The sequence below is a fragment of the Peromyscus leucopus genome, chromosome 12, assembly GCF_004664715.2.
Source record: "Peromyscus leucopus breed LL Stock chromosome 12, UCI_PerLeu_2.1, whole genome shotgun sequence".
In the NCBI taxonomy this organism is placed as follows: Eukaryota; Metazoa; Chordata; class Mammalia; order Rodentia; family Cricetidae; genus Peromyscus; species Peromyscus leucopus.
In genome coordinates this window covers 46,149,537-46,173,902 of record NC_051073.1, presented here as the reverse complement: position 1 = coordinate 46,173,902, position 24,366 = coordinate 46,149,537, and the positions used below count along the sequence as shown (strand labels likewise).

At 41.2% G+C, this 24,366-nt stretch overlaps 1 protein-coding gene and 1 long non-coding RNA gene across 2 annotated transcripts; one reads left to right on the top strand and one right to left on the bottom strand.

Moving 5' to 3' along the window:
• Window positions 1-3,158: 3,158 nt before the first annotated feature.
• On the bottom strand, window positions 3,159-4,453 carry Ccdc54 (coiled-coil domain containing 54). The gene has a single exon (XM_028867553.2). It carries the CDS (start codon window positions 4,193-4,195, stop codon window positions 3,218-3,220), a length of 978 nt encoding a protein of 325 aa, XP_028723386.1. The 5' UTR covers window positions 4,196-4,453; the 3' UTR covers window positions 3,159-3,217.
• A 63-nt stretch (window positions 4,454-4,516) lies between these two features.
• LOC119088861 lies at window positions 4,517-8,668 on the top strand. Its single transcript, XR_005092597.1, has 4 exons — window positions 4,517-4,576; window positions 7,516-7,620; window positions 8,420-8,511; window positions 8,605-8,668. It is a non-coding gene; the product is annotated as an uncharacterized LOC119088861 (long non-coding RNA).
• The last annotated feature ends 15,698 nt before the right edge of the window (window positions 8,669-24,366 follow it).

Sequence of the window (24,366 nt, the reverse complement as noted above, 5' to 3'; positions counted from 1 at the left end):
GCTCCGAAGAGTGGAAGTGAGCAAGTGAGAAGTATGTGGGTTCAAACCCGAGAAACAGGTTATTTGCTCACATGTACCTAGGAGCTTGGTTATAATCTTAGCAAGTCACATGAGATCTTGTCAGAAAGCAAAATCTCCCCTTTCCTTAGAGCAGTGGTTCTCAACCTTCCTAATGCTGTGACCCTTTGTGGTGATACCCTACCATAAAATTATTTCATTGCTACTTCATAACTGTAATTTTGCTACTGTTAAGAATCATAATGTAAATATCTGATATACAGGATATCTGATAAATGACCCGCAAAGGGATCCCGACCCACAGGTTAAGAAACACTGCCTTAGAGGAACCTAGATTCACCGGAATGAACAGAAACATCTCTTGAAGCCTTGAGAAAATCATGCAGTCACCTTAAATCGGTCTATCCTCCTCCTTTTTCCACAGGAAGGCGTATTCCATCTAGGCTTTTGTTGAATGAGCTTGTGATCCCCCTGCCTCAGCTTCCTAAATATTATGATTATGGGATTGTGCCACTATATCCAGCATTTGTGTGTAGCTAACACACAGGTTAATAATGTAAGCATCGTGAGAAAGAGCCCCTCAGGAGAGAATGAGGTCCATGAAAGGTTTGAAAGAACTTGATAGCCTGTCTGTGCTTTGAATATACACAGTGCTTGTTGGCTCTTATTTCTCATGTTCCCCATCAGCCTCGCTCCAATGCCTGTGGTTGTTTGTCCTTCTGCCTGCTCCATTGCCTGCTTCTCCCTGCCTGGCGACTAGCCTCCTCAGTGCTCTCTTGCCTCCGATAATGGGAGTCCTCTTCCGATTGCTTTCTGCTGCCCGTCCCCATCTGTCACACGTGAAAATTGCTTGTGTACACACTTTATCCATTCTGCTTAGTGCTGTGTGTATAAAGTGTAGAGAATGTCCTTTGCTTTCTCTCTTATGCTCCATGATCTCTTGTTTGGGGGGAGGGGATTCTATCAGATTAATGTAATTCCCTTTTTACAAGAGGCAGAACAAACCTGATCACAATTAGGTAATAGAACTTCGAAGTGTTAGACTTAGAATTTAGGTTCAGAACACACACCCTGTGATTCTCTACATGTGCATTTTTTTTTTTCACCGCAGCAAGCAGTCTCTTGCAAAATCTGAAACTGTCAGAGACATGGAGAATGACGTGTGCTCTGACACACAGAACCTCCTAATACCCCACATAAACTCGGTGACTCTTTTCTTTTGCAGAGGCCATTTATGTTGTCATGTGCCATGGCCACCTTCTTCATGTCTGGATACCCAGTGTGCTGAACTAGGGATCTGGCTGCTCCTTGCACACATTTTTTTTTTATTGGCCAATAGTACACAGAAATCGCTAAAGCTGACCCGTTTAAGATAGACCCTGGATTTTATTAAGTGTACTGCACATGGACATATTTTAAAAGCAATGTGTTGAAGGCTATTGTGTACATACGTATCAGGAAATCTGTAAAGAAGGACCAAATAAATTGGATTCACAAATGAAAAACACTGGTGTCTAATTGCTACCAGACTAAATTGTGTTTACCCTATTACTCTTCAAGTTTTTGCTATGCTTCAAGTAGCACTTTTCTCTCTGTGAAGCTTGCTTGTTCTCCTTTTTCAAACTGCTAACTGGGGATAATTAAAATTAGTACATAGATAGAGAATATTTTCAGCTTGATAACATGGTCACAATAGGGAAGACGATTCCTTCATTGGGTTAAGAAGTCAGGGAGATATTTTTATTTTATTTTATTTTATTGTTTTTTTTTTTCATGTTTCTTTATTAAGAAATTTTCTACTCACTCCACATACTATCCACAGATCCCCCCTCCTCCCTCCTTCCACCCCAGCCCTCTTTCCCAAGCCACCCCGCATCCCCACATCCCCCAAATCAAGGTCTCCCATGAGGAGTCAGCAGAGCCCGGCACACTGAGCCTAGGCAGGTCCAAGCCCCTTCCCACTGCACCAAGGCTGTGCAAGGTGTCACATCACAGGCACCGGGTTCCAGAAGCCTGCCCATAGACCAAGGACGGATCCCGATCCCCCTGCCTGGGTGCCCCCCAAACAGAGCCAAACAACCTTCTTCCATATCCAGAGGGCCTAGTCTAGTCCCATGGGGGCTCCACAGCCACCAGTCCACAGTTCATGGGCTTCCACTAGTGTGGCCTGCTCATCAGTTGGATGAGGGATACATTTTTAAACATTGTTCTGTGTGATATTTAGAAAAATTACGTTATAGTGTCAAGAATCTATGACATCTAAAAATGAAGTTTGCCATCAAATACTATCTCATTTGGAGACATACCTTGCCAGGTAAAGGTCTATAGTCATAGCGATGAGAATTACTTAGTTCACAGCTATCTCTTCAGTTCTTACCTTTTCCTCTGCAGCAAATGTGCAGGATATAGTATTTGTCTCCTTTCAAGAAAATGTAAAAAAAAATTGCCGAACTGTATTTGGCCTTTCCTTCCACATCTAACTGACAAGTAGAGATGCAGCTGAAGTTAAAGAAAAAAAAACATTGTGGTAATTAATACTTTCCTTGCAATAACTTGGCCTTTCATTGATATATGTTTTAAACGATTTTTTAAATGTGTATATGTGTGCCTGAGTTTATGGATGTATACCATGTACATGCAGATGCTCACAGAGGCCAGAAGTGGGCATCAGATCTCCTGGAACTAGAGTTACAAGTGGTTGTGAGCAGCTTAATGTGTGTTGGGAACCAACCCCAGGTCCTTTGTAAGAAAAGCAAGTGTTTTTAATGTCTGAGCCATCTCTCCAGCCCCAATATATTCCTATCTTTAGTGGTTTTGACAACTGGTATTTTTTTCCTTTATGTTGTTCATATTTTGTCTTATATAACATATTTTATCAGTCAAAGCCACTAGTATTGATGTGGAGGCTCCCAAGTGTTTCACATTTTTTTTGACCCTTTCATTCTTGCTTCTAATTATTTATGAAAGCAGACACAAAGTGAGTCTTCATGAACTGCTTTGGAGAGGACAAGAACATTGGTGGAAAATGGATCACAATAGTCCAATGAGATGATACAGTTTAACAGTAGTTGTGTAGAATCTTCATAGATAGTGGGCACACACAGCCAGCAAACTAGAGTTCACAGACAGCACAAACAATATGACTATTTGAAGCCAATGGGCTACATTTATTTCATACCAAGCCAAGCAGAAAATAACTCTAAAGACGAGTTACTTCCTGTTTCGAGGAACAAAAAAGAGAATAAATACAGTTGAAAAGGGAGAGACAGATTGTGGCCAAGTTCGAAATGGGTCCAGTGAAGGCACAGTCTCTCTGGGGCATGATTTGTGGTTCCTCGGGAAGGATGGTTGGCCTAGACAGAAGCCACTGGACAAATTCCTCTAACTTGGTGGCACTGAGGAAAAACCTCCATTTTCCTCCATGAACAAAAGTGAGCTTGATCCATGTACTGAAGTCAGGGTAAAGATAAATAGTTGACCTTGCCTTTTTACAAATTGCGGATGCATTCTGGAGGTTGTTACTTTTCTGTGGAGTTTTAGTTTGAGAAGACATTGTTTTTTCCTTAATCTGACCAGTGGGCTCTGGATAACGAGGCACCCTCTCTGATTCTGCTGAAGAGATTTTAGGGTGTGTGTCCTTTGGGGTTTCTAGTTGTAGGAGCTTATGGAACAGCTGTACAAATTCTTTACTGACTTGCTCCTCCAGAACCTCTAGGCAGTGTATGCTGGAGAAAGAATTCTGGCTCTCCAGCCCCGTCACCTTCTTCTTCAGAGTGTCGATGTCCTCTCTCATGGAGAGGATGTCTTTGCTGGTTGCGATTTGTCTGTCTTCACTGGTGTTTATTCTGACTTCCAGGACTTCCATCTGCTTCTGGCAATGGCCAATCTTTTCCTGGATATTTGATATTGCGCTGACAATGTCAGCCATTTGGCTGAGGAGTTCCATTTGTCCCGATTTAATGTCTTGCAGCGTGGCTGTTAGATTCCTTTCTTCATCCAAACTGAGAGCATCCTGGTCGCAGTCATAAGAAGCCACGGTTGGGTAGCTAGTTGAGTATGAGTGCTGGGTCTTACATTTATGGTAAACGTTTTTAAGCGATCGCCTGATCTTGTGGAGATTCGAAACCCACACATGTCCAGCAGCAGCTCTTACTCTTTTGGTGTGAAATCGGTACATTTTTGTTGTCTTTCACTGAGATACAAGACACAAAGCGAAGGGAAGCATGGCAGGAGTCAAGGGAAGAAACGATTTCTTCCTGTTTGTTGGAGCTCTTTCCTGGTCACATCATTGAATATCCCATGGAGACCATCAGAGGCAGCAACAGGCAGGGTCAGGTAGTTTACCTCTTCCAAGGCAGCCTAACTGCAGAGCTCTGTGAATTCACAGCCCATGGCATGTGATCCTTCCAGTGGTCCTCAGGGGATGCTGATGTCACAATGGCCACTGGTCTAGAACACAGGTGAGCATAGCGCAGCAGGTTATCAACATTTTTTGTCACAGGATGGATTTTTTTTTTCATTTGTAAAAATGATAGAGGACTACAGAGCTTGTGTCTAGGTGAGTTACACTCACTTGCATTCCATATTATAAATCAGCAAAAGAAGTCTTAAGATCTTCCTTAGTTTAAATAAAAACTCGCTACATGTAATATAAATTACATAATTATATATATATATATATATATATTTCCTTTTTAAGACAGGGTCTCGTGTGTCCCAATTTGGTCTCATACTGTGTAACTGAGGATGATTTGACCTTCTGATCTTCCTGCCGCCACCTACCAAGTGCTAAGACTAGTCACTACCTAATTTATGTGATACTGGGAATCAAACCCAGGCCTCTGGGAATTCGAAACAAACATCTGACTGTCTTATCCCTAATTCTACTGCAGGCCTGACACAGTGAGTTTGTGGCAAGCCTACAATCTACATGTTCTGGGACAGCCAGGACTAAAAAACAACCTCCTACCCACCCACAAAAATGAACCAAAACAAATTAATTAAATAAAATTCCCAGATTAACAGAAGACATTTACATTCTTATACATATGTTTCTACATTTGTGAGATGTATTTTGGTTGAAATGAAGGAAGAAAGTGTGGCCTTGTAGGGATCTGTCGTTTGAAGAAAATTTTAAGTCTTTTTAGATAATTGGCAGTATTATTCTTGCTTATCCCACTAAAACTCGACAAATGGCAATTATTTAAGAAGTTGTTCACCATGTATAATGTTTGACCACATCAGTGAATTTCATATTACATTAAAATTCATTGGCTTATCTTTGGTCTTCAGTGGACGTCTGATAACCAGCATTGGTCATGGGGAAGATAGTTAATTGAATTGTGCAGATCTTACAGGTATTGATTGGTTTTATTATACAATGTCAAAATGTCTTGGGCTGGGTAGATGTCTTAGTGGATAAGAGTGCTTTCTGTGTAACCTTGAGGACAATCATGGGAACCTGAGTTCGATTCCCCACCACCCATGTCAAAAAGCCAGACGTGATCATGTGGTAACTCCAGGCTGAAGGAGCAGAGAGACAGGTAGACCCTGAGATCTTGGCAGCCAGCCAGCCTAGCTTAAACATGGAAATTTCAGCACAGTGAGAGACCCTGTCTCCACGGAATAAACAGAGAGTTATAGAGGATAAAGGAGACAGTGTCTTCCTTTTGCTTCTGCTTGTGTGCATGTACTCCTCTCTCTCATATTCACACATGCAACACACACACACACACACACACACACACACACACACATTCATTAATGCCACTTCCAGTTTCACTAAGAAAGCCCTTTAGGATTATGAAATATTGTGGTAAATGCAAATCTTCCCAAATTGTAATTTTAGCTTAAACGCTTAAAACTTAAAACAAGTTTGCTTTTTTCTTTGAAGCAGTAGGTTTCTCATATCCCTTTTTAGTAAAAAACGGATTACCAAATGCCCCAAACTATGTATACCATAATTTGTTGCCAGTCATATGTTCAGATAAAAATGGCATTTCCTGAGAAAAAAGGGGCTAGTTTGGTCTGTAACTCAGAATGTTCTCCAGACAATCGTCAGACCTTGGGAAGCAGTGGAACATTGACTGCATCTTTACTTCCACATTGTGCACAATATAAAGGGTTGAGAGTTAGTAAGTTTTTTTTCCTGCTTCATCAAGAACATTTTTTGAATGAAATTGTTTTTTCCTCTCCTACCCCTCTTTACTTGGGTGGTGGTACGGAATACATTCATTATTGGTCCTTTCTGATTTTACAGCCTTGGTATGTCCTGAGGGACAACCAGCTTAATTCACCACTGCATTTGAAATGCATTTTCAAAATACAAGTCACCAAGGTGAGTGGTGTCTTGGTGTTATTTTAAAACATCTCTACTCTCAAGGTTCACCATCTGCCACACTTGGAGAACTGTTACCACGGAGGGTAAAAGCAGTCTTGGAAACCTGAATCTTTCAGAATACTAAATAATATTTTGTCCATCTGATTCATGGAGGTAAAAGTTTTATTCCTTGAACATATACGACTTGAACATTTTTGGAATCAAAATGACATGTTATCCAACACCTATACGTCTCTCAAGAAGCAATCCTATTTGAGGGGATTAAAAATAGTAACGTCAGTTACAACCTGCTCCGAAATCACTATTTCGCCCATTTGTGCCAAATTTTAGGGTCGGTCTTGGCACAGATTTTGGTATAAATTCTGAACTTAGCCAAAAGTGATTTAAGAATTTTGGCTCACTGACTGTACCTGGGGTTTTGCCTCACTCTGTATTTCTGAATTGCTGCTTGGCTCTTTCTAAAATGGCTAGTTACCTTTCCAGACTCTTGCTGGGAAAATAAAATGTTCTCCCACAAACAGGCTATGATGGGCACGGGGACTGAAGCCAGAAAGATTAGGGTCAGAATGGTCCTATTTACTTTGGCCAAAGCCGTTCTCTCCATCGGCTTCCACAGGAGCAGTGGCAGGGCCAGGGAAGATTTCTTGGGCCAATACAAACATCTGAGACCAGAGAGGAAAACAAACAAACTGTGGTCTCCGAATACTAAATGAAAGCTGAAATGCCAAAGCAATAAATGCTTGAGTAGATGTCTCTGAATTATATTATATTATCAAATTCATTAATTGTCAAATTTAATATTATTAATATTGAATATGTTTGGAGGAGGTTTGTAGATAATGCGCTTACACATTTCAGGAATTCTCAAATTAGAATGCTTGCTTGTAGCAATTACTCCTCCAAGTATCAGCCAAGACTCACTCAGTGTCTCCCAGACACAGAACATGTATTACTTCTTTCTGTCACAAAACACTCGACAAAATGGACTTAGGGCAGGATTATTTCGGCTCAGAGTTTGACGGTCAGGTCACCATGGTGGGGAAGGAAGGCATGGCCACAGATATATGAGGCAGTTGGCCCGATTGCATCAGTGCTTAGAAAGCAGAGAGATTAAAAACATGGTGCTTAGCTGGCTTTCTGCTTTTTATTCCATACAGGGTTGCAGCCCAAGGGATGGTCCCACCCACATTTAAGGTGGGTTTTCCTACTTCCAGCATTCCAATCTAGAAACTTCCAGACATGCCTGAAGGGTTGTGTCCTAGGTGAGTCTAGATCCTATCAAGCTGACAATACCAATCATAGCATATGGTTACAAATACTACCTGTTTATGTGAAGTTCAGGGAAGTTAGGATACTTCCCCATGGTGATACAGCTAAAAAAAACTGGACAGTCAGACTTCACATCTTTGCATTCCAGTTCTGGAGATCATGTGTTTGATCTCTACTGCCACACAGTCATGATAAAAACATACATATTTGACACAACTTAGGAGAAGATAGACTCTTTTTTTTTTTTAAATCACAGTATAAGCAAAACTACTTTTTATTAAAATTTTATTTACTTAACAATATGAGAACACTAAAGCTCTATCCAGATATTTTATTTACCAAAGATGTTGGAAGTAGAAATTTGTCAAGATTTTAGAAGCTGAATTAGTTCTAACTCATAAGTAAAAATGAGCTAAGTTAGTGGTAGAACATTGAAGAGGTATCAGATTTTTAACAAAAAATATCCGTGGATTCTAATCGCTTTTTGAGACATTAATCTAGCAGGTTTCAGACAGACATGTCTAGCTGTGGTTGATACTCGTTAGTGTTACTGAAGGGAGCCCAGATTTGGGGCTTGTAGACAGTGGAGGGTCGTCCCAGGAGGTCCTGACTGTGAGGACTTGGTGAAGTTGGAGTCGTCAACAAGTGAGTGGAAAACAGATCCGAGCTGACCTGACTTCCTTTCTCAGGATTCCCACCAGGGATACACAGGCATTTCAGAAGGAAGTAGGGTTGAGCCTAGTTGGGAAGCTTTCTAAGCAAAAGTGCTTGATAAGAGTCTGGTTTTCACAGGAATGGTGTTTGGAGCCAGAACGGTTGGAATCCCATCGGATCCATCCCATTGCTAACTACGCTCGCAGACAAGTGATTGCCTTCCTCGTTAGGTGTGTAAAAAGGGATAATAACCGTATCTATTTTATAGATTGGGAAGTTCAAGTGTGCGATGAAAGGGTGACCTTTGCCCCCTCCTCTCTTAGAGTCTTCTCACTTTCCTCCAAATGGAAGGAGAAAAATGGTCAAGGATTTGAGGCTTCAGCTCAGATAACTCCTTCAGTTTCCCAGTTTTGCCTTTTATTCTCTCTTTCAATATGTCCAAGACAGAGAGTGGGTGACCGTCACTCACTGCAGCAAGTGGATGGGATGCTTTGGTAATAAGGACCTCAGCAGGTGGACCAACCAGCAGCTTGCCTCCTCATATACAGGGCCTCTTGCCTGAACACGGTCAGGCAGATGGTGTGAGATAACCTCCAGAAAGACGTTTCTAATAATACATAATATTTATTCCCAGAGACTGGTGTATATGGGTATAATGGTTAAGACTTAATTATGACAGAGTCAAGATTGTATATATAAAATATATTCACCCTGATTAACCTTCTTTTTCATGTGCACACATGTAAGTGGGAATGGGATAGTTAATGGCTTTTACTGGCAACTGGGCACTACTGGGAGACTTCATGGTACACCTATAGTAATCTATTACTAACACAGCCTTAGTGGTTACAACTAGGAGAATTTATTGGCTCTTTTATTTTGCCTGTGAAATTATGTGGCCAGATTTACAAGAACCTGCTCCCTCCACCAGGAAGTTCTTTCAAATGATCAGAGTAGCTAACCCTTGGGAATTAGAACATTAACCAAGGAGCTTAAATCTGATGTTTTACATAAGCCAAGAATTTATGAATGGTCTGAAGGTGAAATCATCTTCTGCTTTTTTTTTTCATTTCAGCTATGAAAAATACAGATACTAGGAAAGAAATCAGGGAAAGCAGAGATGTAGTTTGTAGGTCAGCCGATTGATACACAGCTCATAGAAGGAAGTGTTGGAATCCAGCAAAACTGGTAAAGCAACCTGGCCAGAGTGCCACACAGTGAAATAAATGTCACTGGCAGTACCATGAAATCCTAGGAACCTACTATGGTGAACACATTTAGTGGAAAGGTAGAAGTGTAACTGTCCTTCACATGATACTTGAGAGTGAAGGTTGAGAATGAGGGTCAATGGTAGCACACTTACTTAGCACACACTAGGCCTCTGGTTCAGTCTCAACCACAGATAGATACACAGATGCATGCACACACAATTGGTAATGATAGTTTTCTTTCTCAATAGCACTAAAATTGTATGGACTCTTTCTGGAATGTTCTACTTCTATTTATTACCCTGGCAAACTTCCGCATATCCTCTATGAATATCTAGCCTCTATGACACTTTTGTTTCCTTCCTGTTCAGATTCTCTTGTCTTTCCAGACCTCCTAACTGGCTGAGTATCCACCTGTCATGGATTTACATATTAGATTGTTATTGCTGGACAGTCCCCTCAGCAATTAAGCAGTGAAGCCCCTAATGATGCTTTCAACCCTCCGGTGCTTGGTATCACAAAACCCAGCATATGGTTTCTGCTTGTAATGCTTTGGATGTGAAATGTCATCATAAAATGACTCATGTGTTAAAGGCTTGGTTGGTATTTCACGGAATTATGAAAAGTGACAGGATTATGAGGACTCATCTAATCAGTGGATAAAACCGTCAATAGTTGGTTTTATGTTATTATTTTAAATTATTTATTTATTCATTCCCATGTGCATGTGTTTTCAGAGTTCACGTGAACCATGTACATACAACAGCTATGGGAGGCCAGAAGAGAGTATTGGGTCTGTTGGAACTGGAGGTTTTGAAGGCCGTGAGACATCATGCGGGTACTGGGAACTGAACCTGGGTCCTATGGAAGAGCAGCAAGTGTTGTTGCTGCTGAACCATCTTTCCGGACAGGGTTTCTCTGTGTAGTTTTGCACCTTTCCTGGAACTCGCTTTGGAGACCAGGCTGGCCTTGAACTCACAGAGATCCACCTGCCTCTGCCTCCCAAGTGCTGAGATTAAAGGCGTGTGCCACCACCGCCCGGCTGCTGCTGAGTCATCTTTCCTGGCTCCATCAATAGGTTGATAAATGGATTATTGGGAGGTGGTGGAAACAGTCGAGGGCGGGAGCTGAAGGGAGGCATCATCTGATTGGAGGTCTCTTCCTCTCTTTCTGCTTTTTCAACGCCATGAGGCTAGCAGCCTCCTCCCCCAGACACTGCCATGATATTCTGTTTGATCTCAGGTCCAAACCCATGTATCCAGCTAATCTTTTATGTTGAAATCTTTGAAAACATGAGTCCAGATAAATCTTTTTTTCCGTTATATTGTGTATGCTAGGTATTTAGTTGAAGTGATGCAAAACTGCCCAATATGGTACTTAAAAGTCTTTATCCAATGAGTGAATGAGTGAATGAATATACCTGTGGGTGATTGTGAAAGAATCCACGGGGTCTTTCCTAGCTCAGTTTCCAGGGGTGGTAGGAAATACGTGGCTGGCCCTATAAAAGGAATAACTTTTCTCGGTCCCTCCAATGTCATTTAACGATTTCAGCACAGGGATTCATTAATTGCTTCCCCAAAGGCCAGAAGCAGTTAAGTGGCAGAAGAGGTAAACGGGGACTGGGGAGATGCTGGTAATTATGTGTCTGGAAACAACTATGGCATAGGTAAGAAGCAGAGTCAGTAATGAGGGTACCAGGGCTGAGGTTAATGATACAGACTCTAGAGGTGGCTAAGGTATGTAGTATACTCCCCCTACACAGCGCATTAAGGCCTCCAGAGAAGCACAAGCAATCAGTGTGTTCTTCCTGTAGGATTGCAGGGGAATTCGTTTGTCCTCTGCTTAGGTATTCAAGTACTTATCTCTTTATTTATGCCATCATCGTGTATTATGAACTCCAAATCTAAAACGAGTCCTCTCTACTTCATCTAAACATTCTGCTCACCATTTAGTTCCGGACTCTCGGCCATATTGGTATTTTTATGCAACACCCCACCCCCCATCACCGTCCTCCCATTCTTCTGTTGTGCTTGAATTTCCCTGGTAATATATTATATGAGGTTGCCTGGTTTCTGTAATTCTCAACTTCATCTCTGGGCTTCCCTTTTCAAATATTACCTTTACACCTCTGCTCCCTTTATCTTATTATGATTGACACTCCTCTGGCAGTGCTTTCTAAGTCCTGATGTGCGGAATTGATGTAGTCATAAAAATAAATGGCTGGAAAGGGGGCGAGAAAAACGAAAGAGCTGTGTTTGGCTTAACCACTCACTTCCCCGTCAGTGGAACTGGTGAGCAAATACAGTGCGCCCATCTAGTTAAACACGTCGGTTTCCCTGGGTTTTGATCATTTGGCAGACTTTTTGGGGAAAAACATTATTTGATGAATGCAGCACAGTGTCACCTTTCTGTCTCGCCTCTTGATTGTACCGCAACAAAAAAGAAGAAAAGCACAGAACAAGTTGTAATCACTTAGGAGACTGTAAACAAACCCAGAAATCATAAAGTAGAGGGATTAGACAACTTTCCTTGTCTTAGTTATAAATAAGGTGGAGCTCATTATCTGGGCATGTTCTCTTAATTTTAAGGAGAAACTGTGATGAGTTTTCATTTATTACGTTTTATAGTATGTTGGACTACAAAATCCATCTTCTTTCATATTCTAAAATTTGAAAGATTACAATGTGAAACGTTGTGGTGTTCTTTTTTCCCTTGAGCCTTCCTACCCGGAAAAATAGCTATTATTATGGCATTTTATTTCCAAAGGAATTGGTACCAGTATCTCTGTGAACTAAATAAGTATTTATCACTAGACCCTAGGTTTTTTTCCCCCTGCTATTCATATACTCTCTGTTCTGGGCATATTATTTTCCATTGTATTTCATCACTACCGTGAGCAGCCCTAATGCATGGACAGACATGGAGGAGACTCATAAGGATCAACTTTAAAATGTTTATTGCATTTAATTTTTAAACTCATACCTTGCCTCTTCTTTAAGAACTAGGAATTAACAGCATGTTGTTTATGCAGCGTTTTTCTTCAATGGTTTGGTATTAGAATAATTTCCTTTCTTTGTTTCAAGCTACCTGCATTCTTGCTCCTGCATGGGTTTAGATAACAAAGAACTATTTAACTTTCTAAATGTATTCTTTCTCCTTACTCTGATTACATACAAAATAAGCAACACCCAAAGGCAATAATAAAGTGGAGGCTGTTCCTCTCCCTGCCCTTAGTTTTCAACCTAGGTTTTTACAGCTGAGATTCAAGAGAGGAAGTATTTATTCACGGTTTTAAATATTTATTGAAATATCCTTTCTTGAAAATGTGTATTGCTACTGCAGATGCTTCTAGTATGCCAAAAGTCAACTAGAATATAAAAAAAAAAAGTATTTGCAGATGCCTAATTCTAAGATTGAGAATATTTATTTTGGGGGGGTCCATCTCTTCTTGGAAATTTGAATTGCTTACTGATGGCCTTGAAGTATTTTTAGTATCAAATAACAGAAATGTAGACCAACAAGGCAGTTCTATTAAGAATATATTTCAATAATTTTTCAGCTTCACGTTTGGGTTTCGATAGATATGGTTCTCATTGTTACTTGTCCTTTTTTTGTTTTGTTTTGTTTTTGTTTTTTGTTTTGTTTTGTTTTTTGTTTGTTTTTTTTCTTAGACAGGGTTTCTCTGTGTTGTTTTGGTGCCTGTCCTGGATCTCGCTCTATAGACCAGGCTGACCTCGAATTCACAGAGATCCTCCTGGCTCTGCCTCCAGAGTGCTGGGATTAAAGGCGTGCGCCACCACCGCCCAGTAACTTGTGTTAACACTTAATCACAACTCATTCTAATGAAGTGCGCAAGCTTCTCAGTCATGATGCGTAGTCAAACCATACTGAACTCACTGAAACTCCTGGACATTTTATAATAAATAAGTCTCCATTGGACTTTATGTTTTGACATTTTGGTAGCAATTAAAAAAAACATACTGTTGGAATAGAGGCTGGGGATATGGCTCAGTAGGTAAAAAGAGTATTTGCTGTTCAGGCATGAAGACCTGCGTTCAGCACACCCTCAAAAAGCTTGGCGTGACCACCCATGACAGTTAACGTAGCGCTGAGCAGGGTGGCATGGGGCAGGGGACAAGACGGGAATGATTAGGGCTCACTGGCTTCCAGCTTGGCCAAGAAATGGCGAGGTTTAGTGAGATTCTCTCTCATGGAAATAGAACAGAGAATGACAGAGGAGCCCTTGCACATATATACATGTCTACACACGCTTGTGTACATACATATGTACAGAGGATAGTATCCTCTGTACATATATACATGTCTGCACATGCGTACCTCCTCAGCACATATATACATGTCTACACATGCATACCCTCCTCAGTACATATATACATGTCTACACATACATACCCTCCTCAGTACATATATACATGTCTACACATGCATACCCTCCTCAGTACATATATACATGTCTACACATGCATAACATCCTTTGCACATATGCACATGTCCACACATGCATACCACACATGCATGTGTGTGTACATATGTACAGAGGACGGTATCCTCTCTCTCTCTCTCTCTCTCTATATATATATATATATATATATATATGCATACCCTCTTCAGTACATATATACATGTCTACACATGCATACCCTCCTCTGAACATATATACTTGTCTACACATGCATACCCTTTTCTGAACATACATGTATGTCTACACATGCATACCCTCCTCTGAACATATATACTTGTCTACACATGCATACCCTCCTCTGAACATATATACTTGTCTACACATGCATACCCTCCTCTGAACATATATACATGTCTACACATGCATACCCTCCTCTGTACATACATACATATCTACACATGCATATCCTCTGTACATACATACATGTCTACACATGCATACCCTTTTCTGAACATACATACATATCTACACATGCATACCCTCCTCTGAACATATATACATATCTATACATGCATATCCTTCTCTGTATATATATACATGTGTACACATGCATACTCCTCCCCCAAAGCCATAAAAGATCTTTATTTCTGAAAATTGCATTTCTTATTGTTAGAAATTATAGTAGAAATGAAGTAACTGTACAGGCTTGTTGTAATTACTATGACAGTGATGAGATCACTTACACAGAAGATCTCGAGCTTTGAGACTCCCATGGAAGCTTTGTATGCTTTGCCAGAAAACAACAAACACCCAGGTTAGCATGTTGATTTCAGAGCAGTTTCTAGATTTTTCTCAGTCCGACTTTCAAAACCATCTACAGAACCACCGTTTATTCCCAGGGTTAATTCTGGCGGTAGGAGAAGGGAAGGCGAGGATTGGCTGGGATCCGGGGTGTCTGCTCTGAATGGGTCTGGAGCCTTTAGTCCTGGTTCAAGCCTGTGGTGTGGGGGTGGGGTGTCCGAGTAGGGGCAGCCCTATGGAGATCAGTGGCTTGGAAACCGTGTCAATTGGAAGAATCCTTCTAAGTGGCTAAGATTTGGACAGGTACTGCTACTGCTGAGCTTCTAGGGAGTGTGGACCACACAGCCAGGAGCTTCCTTTGGTTTGTTCTTCACCCTGCCCTGCAACCTACCCTACCAACCTCTAGCGGTGTCTTGTGCCTCGTTTCTAGTAACAGCCTGTAGCAAGAGAGCTGACAAAAACCTGGGAATTCTTTGCCAGCCTCTGATACAAAGCAACTGAGATGCCTATTGGAGAGTGATGTAGGTATCTGTGGTGATCATTTGGGGATGTGCTGAGTGTTTCTGTAATAGCCATGTAGGGGTCAGTCAGAGCTGGAAAATTGTGTATCCGGATTTTATTGCTAAGTAGCTAAGACCCGAGAAACAAAATATTTGATGTGGCCGATACTTTATCATGAAATCTGGATAGTCGGCAGGGACAGAACTTGCCAATCGTGGCTGCAAATCTCCTAAGTTAACCCTTAGACCTGAATCTTACAGAGCTGTGGGGAGCTGACTGTTTTCACTGTGGGGGCTCCTCCAGCTTGCGCTCACTAGTCACCCTAGGCCTGAACCTAATTTCCCAGAGTGGGGAGGGTAGAAGTGAGGCTTTGAGGGATAGGCTGCTGAGTTATTTTTAATTTTGTCTTTTCTTGTGTTCTTTCAGTCCCATCGGTGTCATCAGACACAGCATCTGCTATGGTCCCTGGTCCCTTTGGGGTTCACTCCTTCCTCTCCACACCCTGAATCACCTCTGTGGTATAGTGAGTTGCCACAGCACGGCTTGTCTTCCTTCTGAGATGTAAATAGAACCGTTGGCTATTAATGTAGTTAATCCTGACTCTTCATTGAAAGTTGTCCTCTTCCCCTCTATATCATTTACATAGCTCTACACATTTATTTTACACACAAAATATGAGTGGCCAGGAAATGGTCCCTTTTTAAAATCCTGATTTTACCCAGAGTAGGACATGTCTTTTCATTTCTTATTTCTTACTGATTGTTGGGAATACGATGATCAGGAAGTGATGTGCCTCCTGTGACCAACATTGCTGCAAATGCAGAGAAAGGTGTGTGTGTGTGTGTGTGTGTGTGTGTGTGTGTGTGTGTGTTAGAGAGATAGTGGCATGGTGGTATCTTCTTTCCAGACTTTATGTTTCCAAAAATAGGGACAAGGATAAAAATTATTCTTTCCATCTTCTTAAGGAGGCTTATCCTTCCCTTGTTGTGGAGTTTGGGACTGGAAGCTGGTCTTGTATTCTTCATCTTTCCTGTCCCGGTCCCCCCCCTCCCCCGACCCTCCTGCCTGCCTATGCACATTTTCCTGTAGGAACAGGTTGAACTCTGCACTTGCCGGTAGGCGTGGGACAGGGTTGAAGTTTGGGGATTCACTGTCATTTTGAGATTGGGTATTAGGAAGACTATGGTTGCCACACACGTAGGTCACATCCATCATATGAGTGACATTTTGATCTCTGATCTGCAATATGTTTTTTTTTCTTATTTCAATGATAGAAAACAGTGAAAAAATGGCACAATGTCTTAACTGTCTCATATGCCCCACAAAATAGGCTGGTTGGCAGTAATTATAAATTTGAGTGGTATTACTTAGCTTTGGACTTTGGAGAAAACCCAAGTAAAGACTAGTTAGTGTGACTTATATTTAGAAAAATCTAACATTAGCAGCAATAAAGGTCTAATAAAGGAAAACTATTATATTTCCTTTGGGTCAAGAGCATACAATCTTGGGCCTGGGTGGAAACTCAACGTTCCAGTTGGACTGGGTCAGTCACCTGGCTAAGGGACCACTCCTAGGAAGGAGAAATAATTATCCCTTGGGTGAGATAATGTACTTTTCCTTCCCAGAATTCCCAGTCTTAGTATAATCCCTGGAATGTCTGTAGCCAGGTAGCCTTGTCTATCTGTCTGCTTTCTTGAATTACTCAGAACAGTGAGATCTTTCCGTTTCTCCTTTCTCTTCCTCGGCATGCTTTCCCAGACTTTGAACCACCCTCTGTCTTTAAAGTCCCTCTGCCCTGTGGTTGCTTATCTGCTGTGTGGCTGACCTCCATGTTTGTTTATCTCAAATAGCATGTTTTTTTTTTTTTCTCTTATCCATTTTACCCCTGTAAACAGGTCTCAAGATTTATAGCTTGCCCCTGGGACTTTTATTTAAATTTTATTAAAACCATCCTCAAGCTTCCATTTGAATTTGTTCTTAAATTCTCTTATTAAGGAGACAAAGGACCTGAGGAAGGAACTCTCAACTCCTCATTAACATGTGCTAACTAGAGTGGGATTTCCTAAAATTACCAGTAACTTCATAGGTTTGAATTTTGGTTTTAGATATAAAGTTCATAATTCAGATTTGATTATCTCATTCCCCCCCCCACTTTCTTCCATAAGCACATCATACCTTAACCTGACTTTTAAGAGTACAGTGGATAGTAACTTGAAATTGCCAGTCCTGAGCTTCCATTGGCTTCATAAAAATTTCTATGTTTTGTTACTTTTTCTTTATATAAGAATGATAGTGCTTTACAAAACTCTCCCCAGGGATTGCATTACACAAGAAAATAATATCTGAGGAATAGTTCAGTACCTGACCCACCACAGGCACTTGATAAACGTTTAATTAATGCCTGCGGTGCGCTGGGGGCTGCACAGAGGAGAACATTCTTTATATCCCAGTGAATTTAGTAACCCAGCATTTTCCTGTCCAAGATAGAACATTTGAAAGGGTGAGAGGCAGAAACCGGTCTGCTCCCAGTGACCTATTCTTCTTTTTTCTTACTTGCATTTTCCCCCTAAATTTCTCCTTTTCATTTCACTGCTGACAGTGATGTTGATCCTGTAAGGTCTCATTCTTGATGTTCCAGGGTGATGGGATTTCCTTTTAACACTGTGGATAGTGCTCTGAGAAAGAAAAAGAGCCAGGAATCAGCTACCAGCTGGGCCTCGTGGTGGCACTCCCACTGTCCTGGGAAACCAACTGACCCCATTCAAAGGGGACCAGGTTGAGTGGGAGCTTGGAAGCTGGATCATGCTGCCTGACTAGCCTAAATGGAGCTTGTGGGACAAAAGGAGAGTGGCGGAAAAATGTGAAGACTGTCTCAAAATTGTCTCTTCTGCTTATGCTCCAGATAAAACAAGCATTCAATAAATTCCCTTAATTCTTCCAATCTTTCCATGGATTTGCTAAATTCTCTGTGTTTAAGTGAGCGGACATGAACCATGGGTGTGGAGGACAGAAGATGGACACTGGGTTGATGGTCTGATTTCACAGGAATTCCGTTGGAGATAATTTTGTTGGCTTTTCCTGGCCATGAACTCTGAAAGAAAGCAAGATGCCTCCTAAGCTCATTTATAGTGATTCTCTTTTTCTAATAGTCTAAAATCCTTCCCCGAATCCAACCAGGGTTAAGGTTCATGAACAATTCATCTTCTCTCTGCTCCCACTGTCTCCCTCTTCTCTTTATTTTCTACTGCATTCCTTTAGGGCATGAGTGGGAGGTGGTCCCTCCCTAGGCAATATTAGGAGGTTGTGTCTGCTCTAATACAGATGTGATGCTCTGGAGTCTGGCATGCTGAAATGGTGTGGAGAGCTCAGGACTTATGAATGGAAGGCTCTGGTTCTGCTCCATTATTAACTCTGGAAGGAAGCAATACCTCTGAAAGACAGAAAGTAGAGGAACTGTCTGGGCAAAGAAGTGTACAGATCTGAGGGAGTCTCAGACTCTGAAGCAAAGATGACCCATGACACTGGGTTCTTCTCAATGAAGTCATGCCATCGTACCTGTTAGAACTCATGGCCATCTTCAGAAATATGAGGGCCATTGATGCAGTGATATCTTATTTCCAATTCCAGCATTAGAGAAGACATGCCTTATTTTCTGAAGGTAGAATTAATTTTCAGATTTCTAAAGCTGAAAATCCCTCCATTTATCAAATGTCAAAAAATCTGTTTTACACCACTTTAGTAATATAAGCCAATTTTATATGCTTATTATGCTTGAAGTTTTTTTAAAACACTTCATTGTTCTCCAATATTTGGCTATTAACAGTTTAAATTAAATATTACCTATTTAATTGTGAATTATCACATGGCAAGCAAAGTCATCCAGGAATTAGAGTCTGATCATTTATTAAGGTGTGCTTAAGTTCCTGAAATGTACCAGTAATCTGACTCCAGACAAATTCCCACATCTCCTAACACAGCTTCTCACTGAATCCAAGATGCACATTTGGATTTCTCTTACTGTAGTTTGGAGCTTAGCATTGTGCCCATAAGCTAGTTAAAGATAGTTTTCTTAATAATTCTAAAATAACAGTCTGAGGACTAGGGCTACTGTAGCTCAGTTGTTAGAGTGCTTGTCTATCATGCACCAAGCTCTAGGTTCAGTCCCCAGCACTGCATTAACTAGATGCAATGGTGCATGCTTGTAATCCTAGCAAGTCGGAGACAGGAGGATCAGAAGTTCAGAGACATCCTTTACTATGTATTGAATTCAAGGTTAACCTGGGCTACATGAGATACTGTTTCAAACAATCATACATACATACATACAAACAAGCAAGCAAGCCAACAATCATAAAACCCTAACATGATTGTAGTGAGTAGCATCTTAGATATATATTAATTTACAAGATATATGTGAGTTTGAAACTAGTTTTCCAGCCAAGGAGATGGCTCAGTGGTTAAAAGCTCTTGCCTTGAAAGCCTGATGACTTTTGAATGTGATTATTGAATTTGAACTTGATTTTTGAGTCCTTGAGTTTGATCTCTGTAACCCATGGTGAAGGAGAAAATTGTTCTCTGACTTCTATACAAACATCATGGCATGCCCCACCCCCGTATTAAAAAAATAGCATTTGTTTAAAAAAGAGTATTTTTCTACTGTTATATAAATGTATTTTGCATGATAACCTCTATTCTTTTTTAGAAGACTTCTTTTGTGTGTGTATGAGTGTTTTGTTTGGATAAGTGTATGTGTACCTCTTGCATGACTGTCATCTCTGGAGGCTGGAAGAGGGTTCTGGATCTCCTAGAATCAAAGTTATAGACAGCTGTAAGCTGTCTTTTACATGTGAGTGCTGGTCTTTTAACCAGGGTTCTCTGCAGGAGTACCAAGTGCTCATAATGGCTGAACCACATCTCCAGTACTGAATCTGTGCTCTTAAACGAGTGTTTCATGAATGTATTATATATTACCAGTCATTCTTTTAGTACCCAGAGTTATGCTATGAATTTTTATTGAGAAAAGTTTCCACTTGGGCCTAAAGTGGGATTGGACAGGCCTGGACATGTTTGGAGAATCTAGGTGGGTATATGATATGTTAATGTAGACAAACTCATTCACAAAGAGAATGAGTTGAAGAGCTATGTGTTGTCACCTGTACTGAATACAGACGTATCAGTGGTGTTCTGGGGGAAGCAGCACCGAGACAGAGCTGGGAGCAGACTCGGTTTACTGAGAATGACATCTGTGAAAAGTAGATACACTGGGCAGAGAAAGTCCACAGAGCTGACAAAGTCTCACTCAACATTCTAAGGAGCCCGCAAACCATTTGGTCCATGAGAACAAAAGAGAGCAAGAATGATGAACTGATTTGTAAATAGTAAATATGTTCACATAGTTGGGAGAGGGACATCTTCTTAATGCAAATGACAGACTTTAGGTCGTTGAGAGTTCAGGCATCTGGCAGGTAGGAAGCACAAGCGTTTGCCTCCTGAGGTGTGGAGGCCCACAAAAGTTCCTAGTGAGATTTGAGCTTGCTTCACCCAGCAGAGCTGCATTAGAAGATTGCTTGACCATGTGCATGGTTACTAGGTGATTGGAAGGGTCTACACTTGGCTATGCTAGGAGGAGGTCTTTTGCTTCACCCCTTGGCATTCCTTTAAAAAGCCCTTTATAAGAAACAGAAGTGGCCGGTGGATAATGATCCAGGTCCTCCTGAGGCTATCCTGTGTTTCTATCTGTCTTTCCCCTCTATATTTCTGTCTAAATCCTTTATTCCTCTCTCCTCAAGAGTACCCTGGAAGGAAAAAGTGGAAGCTGGTCTCCCACACTGAGAAACACAAGAAACAACATTACTGTTTACATTAGCTCTTTTACTGACTTCTCTTGATGGCAGCTGAGGCAAGTTGGGCCACAGTCTGAACACAATGAAAAGATTGCTGGTGGGAACTTGGAAGACATTTGTTCAGAATATGTAACAATAGTCAGGCAACTGCATCATATAGTCATGGAACTGTCTCGAAGGGAAGGGGAGGAAATTTGGGATGAAACTATTAGTGCCATCCCACCAGTTCTCAAATGCTAGTGATGCCTACAGGGTTTCTCACAAAAATGTGATGTATGAATAGCTCTAACTCATGGTTCTGCCTACCCTAATTGTAGTTGGTGGTGCATCTATTTTTATTTTTCCACCTTTACTTTCATCTGGCTAAAAATCCAACTTAAAGTGTGGAATATTTTTATGCACTGTATGAATATATACCACTGTGATTAGTTTAATAAAAAAGCTAAGTGGCCAGTAGCTAGGCAGGACTTTCAGAATAGAGAGAACTCTGAGGGGAAGAAGGGCAGAGTCAGGAGGAGATGCTATGAGACCCAGAGCAAGTAGGATGGGAAGCATGTAGATGAGGTAAACCAGCCTCGAGGCAGCAATGCATTGATGAAAATTGATTAATTTAAGTTATAGGGCCTAGTTAAAAAACAAGCCCAAGCTATCTCTCGAGCATTTATAATTAATAATAAGTCTCCGTATGATTATTTGGGAGCCAGCTGGCAGGACAGAGCTGGAAGGTGGTTCCTACAGAAAACTTAGCCTACATTAAAGACTGGTGAAGCAAATAATTTTACCTAGGCTAAAACAAACTTCAACATTAGTAAAGGGATTTCTAAGATCTCAAAGCTTGGCTCAACATTGTCTCTTCCTTGAAGCTGATTCATTCCAGTTCACAGTTGTTTTTTTTTTTTTTTTTGTTGTTGGTTGGTTGGTTGTTTTTCCCTCTTTCAACTCCTACATCGAAATATCGAAGTCTCTGAATCTAATGATGACAAAATTGTCTCTGCACATTCACTAGTTCCACAGGAAGTGATCATGAGAAGCTCTTTTCAGGAAATTCTAAATTTAGTATCTTGATTCTTGTATAAGGCATTTATGAGCAACATTATCCATGCATCTAGGTGTGTGTGTGGGAGTTGTCTTAGTTAGAGCTACTATTGCTGTAATAAACAATGTGACCAAGAGTATCATTCCACTGAGGGAAGCCAAGGCAGGAATTCAAATCTGATGAGGCAGGAGCTGCTGCTAAGGCCATGGACAAGGACTATTTACTGGCTTCTTCCTCAGGGATGAGGCCACCCACATTGGGCTGGGCTCTGCTGCATCAATCACTAATCAATAAAATGTCTGTGGCAGTTTTAATGTAATTACCCCCCATAAGCTCATAGGGAATGGCACTATTGGGAGATATGGCTTTGTTGAAGTGGGTGTGGCCTTGTTAAAGCAAGAGTTACATTGTGGGGGTGGGCTTTGAGGCTTCATACATGCTCAAGCCACACCCAGTGTTTCAAACTACTTCCTGTTGTTTGTGGGATCAAGATGTAGTTCCTTCCCCACTCTCAGCTCTTTCTTCAGTACCAAGTCTCCCTGCATGCTGCCATGTCCTACCGCGATGATAGTAGACTGAATTGTCGAAAGCCACCTCGTTAAATGTTTCTCCTTTATAAGAGTTGCCTTGGTCATGGTGTCTTTTCACAGCAATAGAAACCCTAAGACAATGCCCTACAGGTTTACCTACAGCCAGGTCTTATGAAACCATTTTCTCAGTTGAGGCTCTGTGTGACTCCACTCTGTGTCAAGTTGACATAAAACTAGACAGCACAGCGTTAGTTGCATGTGCTGTGTATTTAAAGTTCTTTGTTTTTCTATAAAACAGCCCACCTCTACCCCAAGAAATACAATCTGAGGTTGAGCGTAGTGGTTTACAAACATAACCTCAACACTTGGAAGGTACAGCTCTTTATTAGACCATCATGTGTTTAAGACAGGCAAAGTAACACAGCTTCATGGAGTAAAACAAATGCAACATAAAGTAACACATCTTAAAAGAATATTCTACAACAAATACTAATTGTAAAAAAAAAGCCATGTATGATTATAGACACTTATAACCCCATTGTTGAGAAAGTAGAGGCAGGAGGATTTCTGAGGATCACTGGTTACTCAGCTTAATTTACTTAATGATCTCTAGGCCAATGAGAGACCCTATCTTAAACCAAACCAAACAAAAACAACCAAGTAGGTGACTAAGGAACTGCATGACACCAAAGCACACAAGTGGTGGCCAGAGATGAACTCAGATTCAGCCCTCTTGGTAGCAGACCCCTTTGCCCTCTGAGCCATCTCCCTGGCTCATTTCACACTTTAAAATACTTCAGAATTGCTGGGAGGTGGCAGCGCACACCTTTAATCCCACCACTTGGGAGGCAGAGGCAGGTAGATCTCTGAGTTCCTGGACAGCCTGGTCTACTGAGTGAGTTCCAGGACAGCCAGGGCTACATACACAGAGAGACCCAGTCTTGAAAAACCAAAAACCAAACCAAGCCAAACAAACAAAACTGCAGAATTTTTTTCTACTGCAACCTAACAAGTCATCAACATGATCCTGCAGTAAAGTTTGTTTTTATGTTTGTGTGTAGAATAACTCTTGAACTACTTGCATATTACGTGTTTGTTTTTTTGTCTCTCTGCAGCCTAACTGTAAACTCTTGAGCAAGGACTGTGTCTTGAACTTCATGCATCCACCAGAAAATCCAAACTATTGCTATGCCATAGATGGAGTCCAGTATGTGTGTTTTGGATGCCCTAAGTTAAGTGTATGTGCAGCACATGTCACAAGAACAGCATTAACATTTATTATGTGTGAAAATTACATGTTAAGAACGGCGAGGATACTGAGGTCTGTCTTGTCTCTGAAATGAAGGAGCCCGGAGGCCTTTGAGGAAGCTTTTAAACAAAGATGGTGGGCTCACACATTGAAGTAAGAGTTCCCAGAAAAGACGGAGGGTGTTGTGTTCAGTTTATCTATGATAGTTTCCATCTGGACCAAACGCGCAGCCGGCTCAGCGGCTCGGGGAGCAGTGTGCTGGCTGGGCTGCCGGCTCTTCCCGTAACACCGCCTAGGCCTGTGCTCTGTGGCTTTTCTAGCAGGGAGAGCTCAAGTCAATCTCTTAATCCCTTTTATCTAGAAAATGGAATTTTAAAAGTCCTGACCCTCTGGGGTTTTTGTGAACACTAAATAAGATATTTAAGGAATTCGACATGGTGCCTGTTCCATATGGTAGTCAGAAATCAATACGTGTAATCTATTATTTTTGCTAG

Coding starts and splice junctions, on each gene's coding strand:
- Ccdc54 (XM_028867553.2), bottom strand. CDS start 4,195: ATGTACCGATTTCACACCAAAAGAGTAAGAGCTGCTGCTGGACATGTG.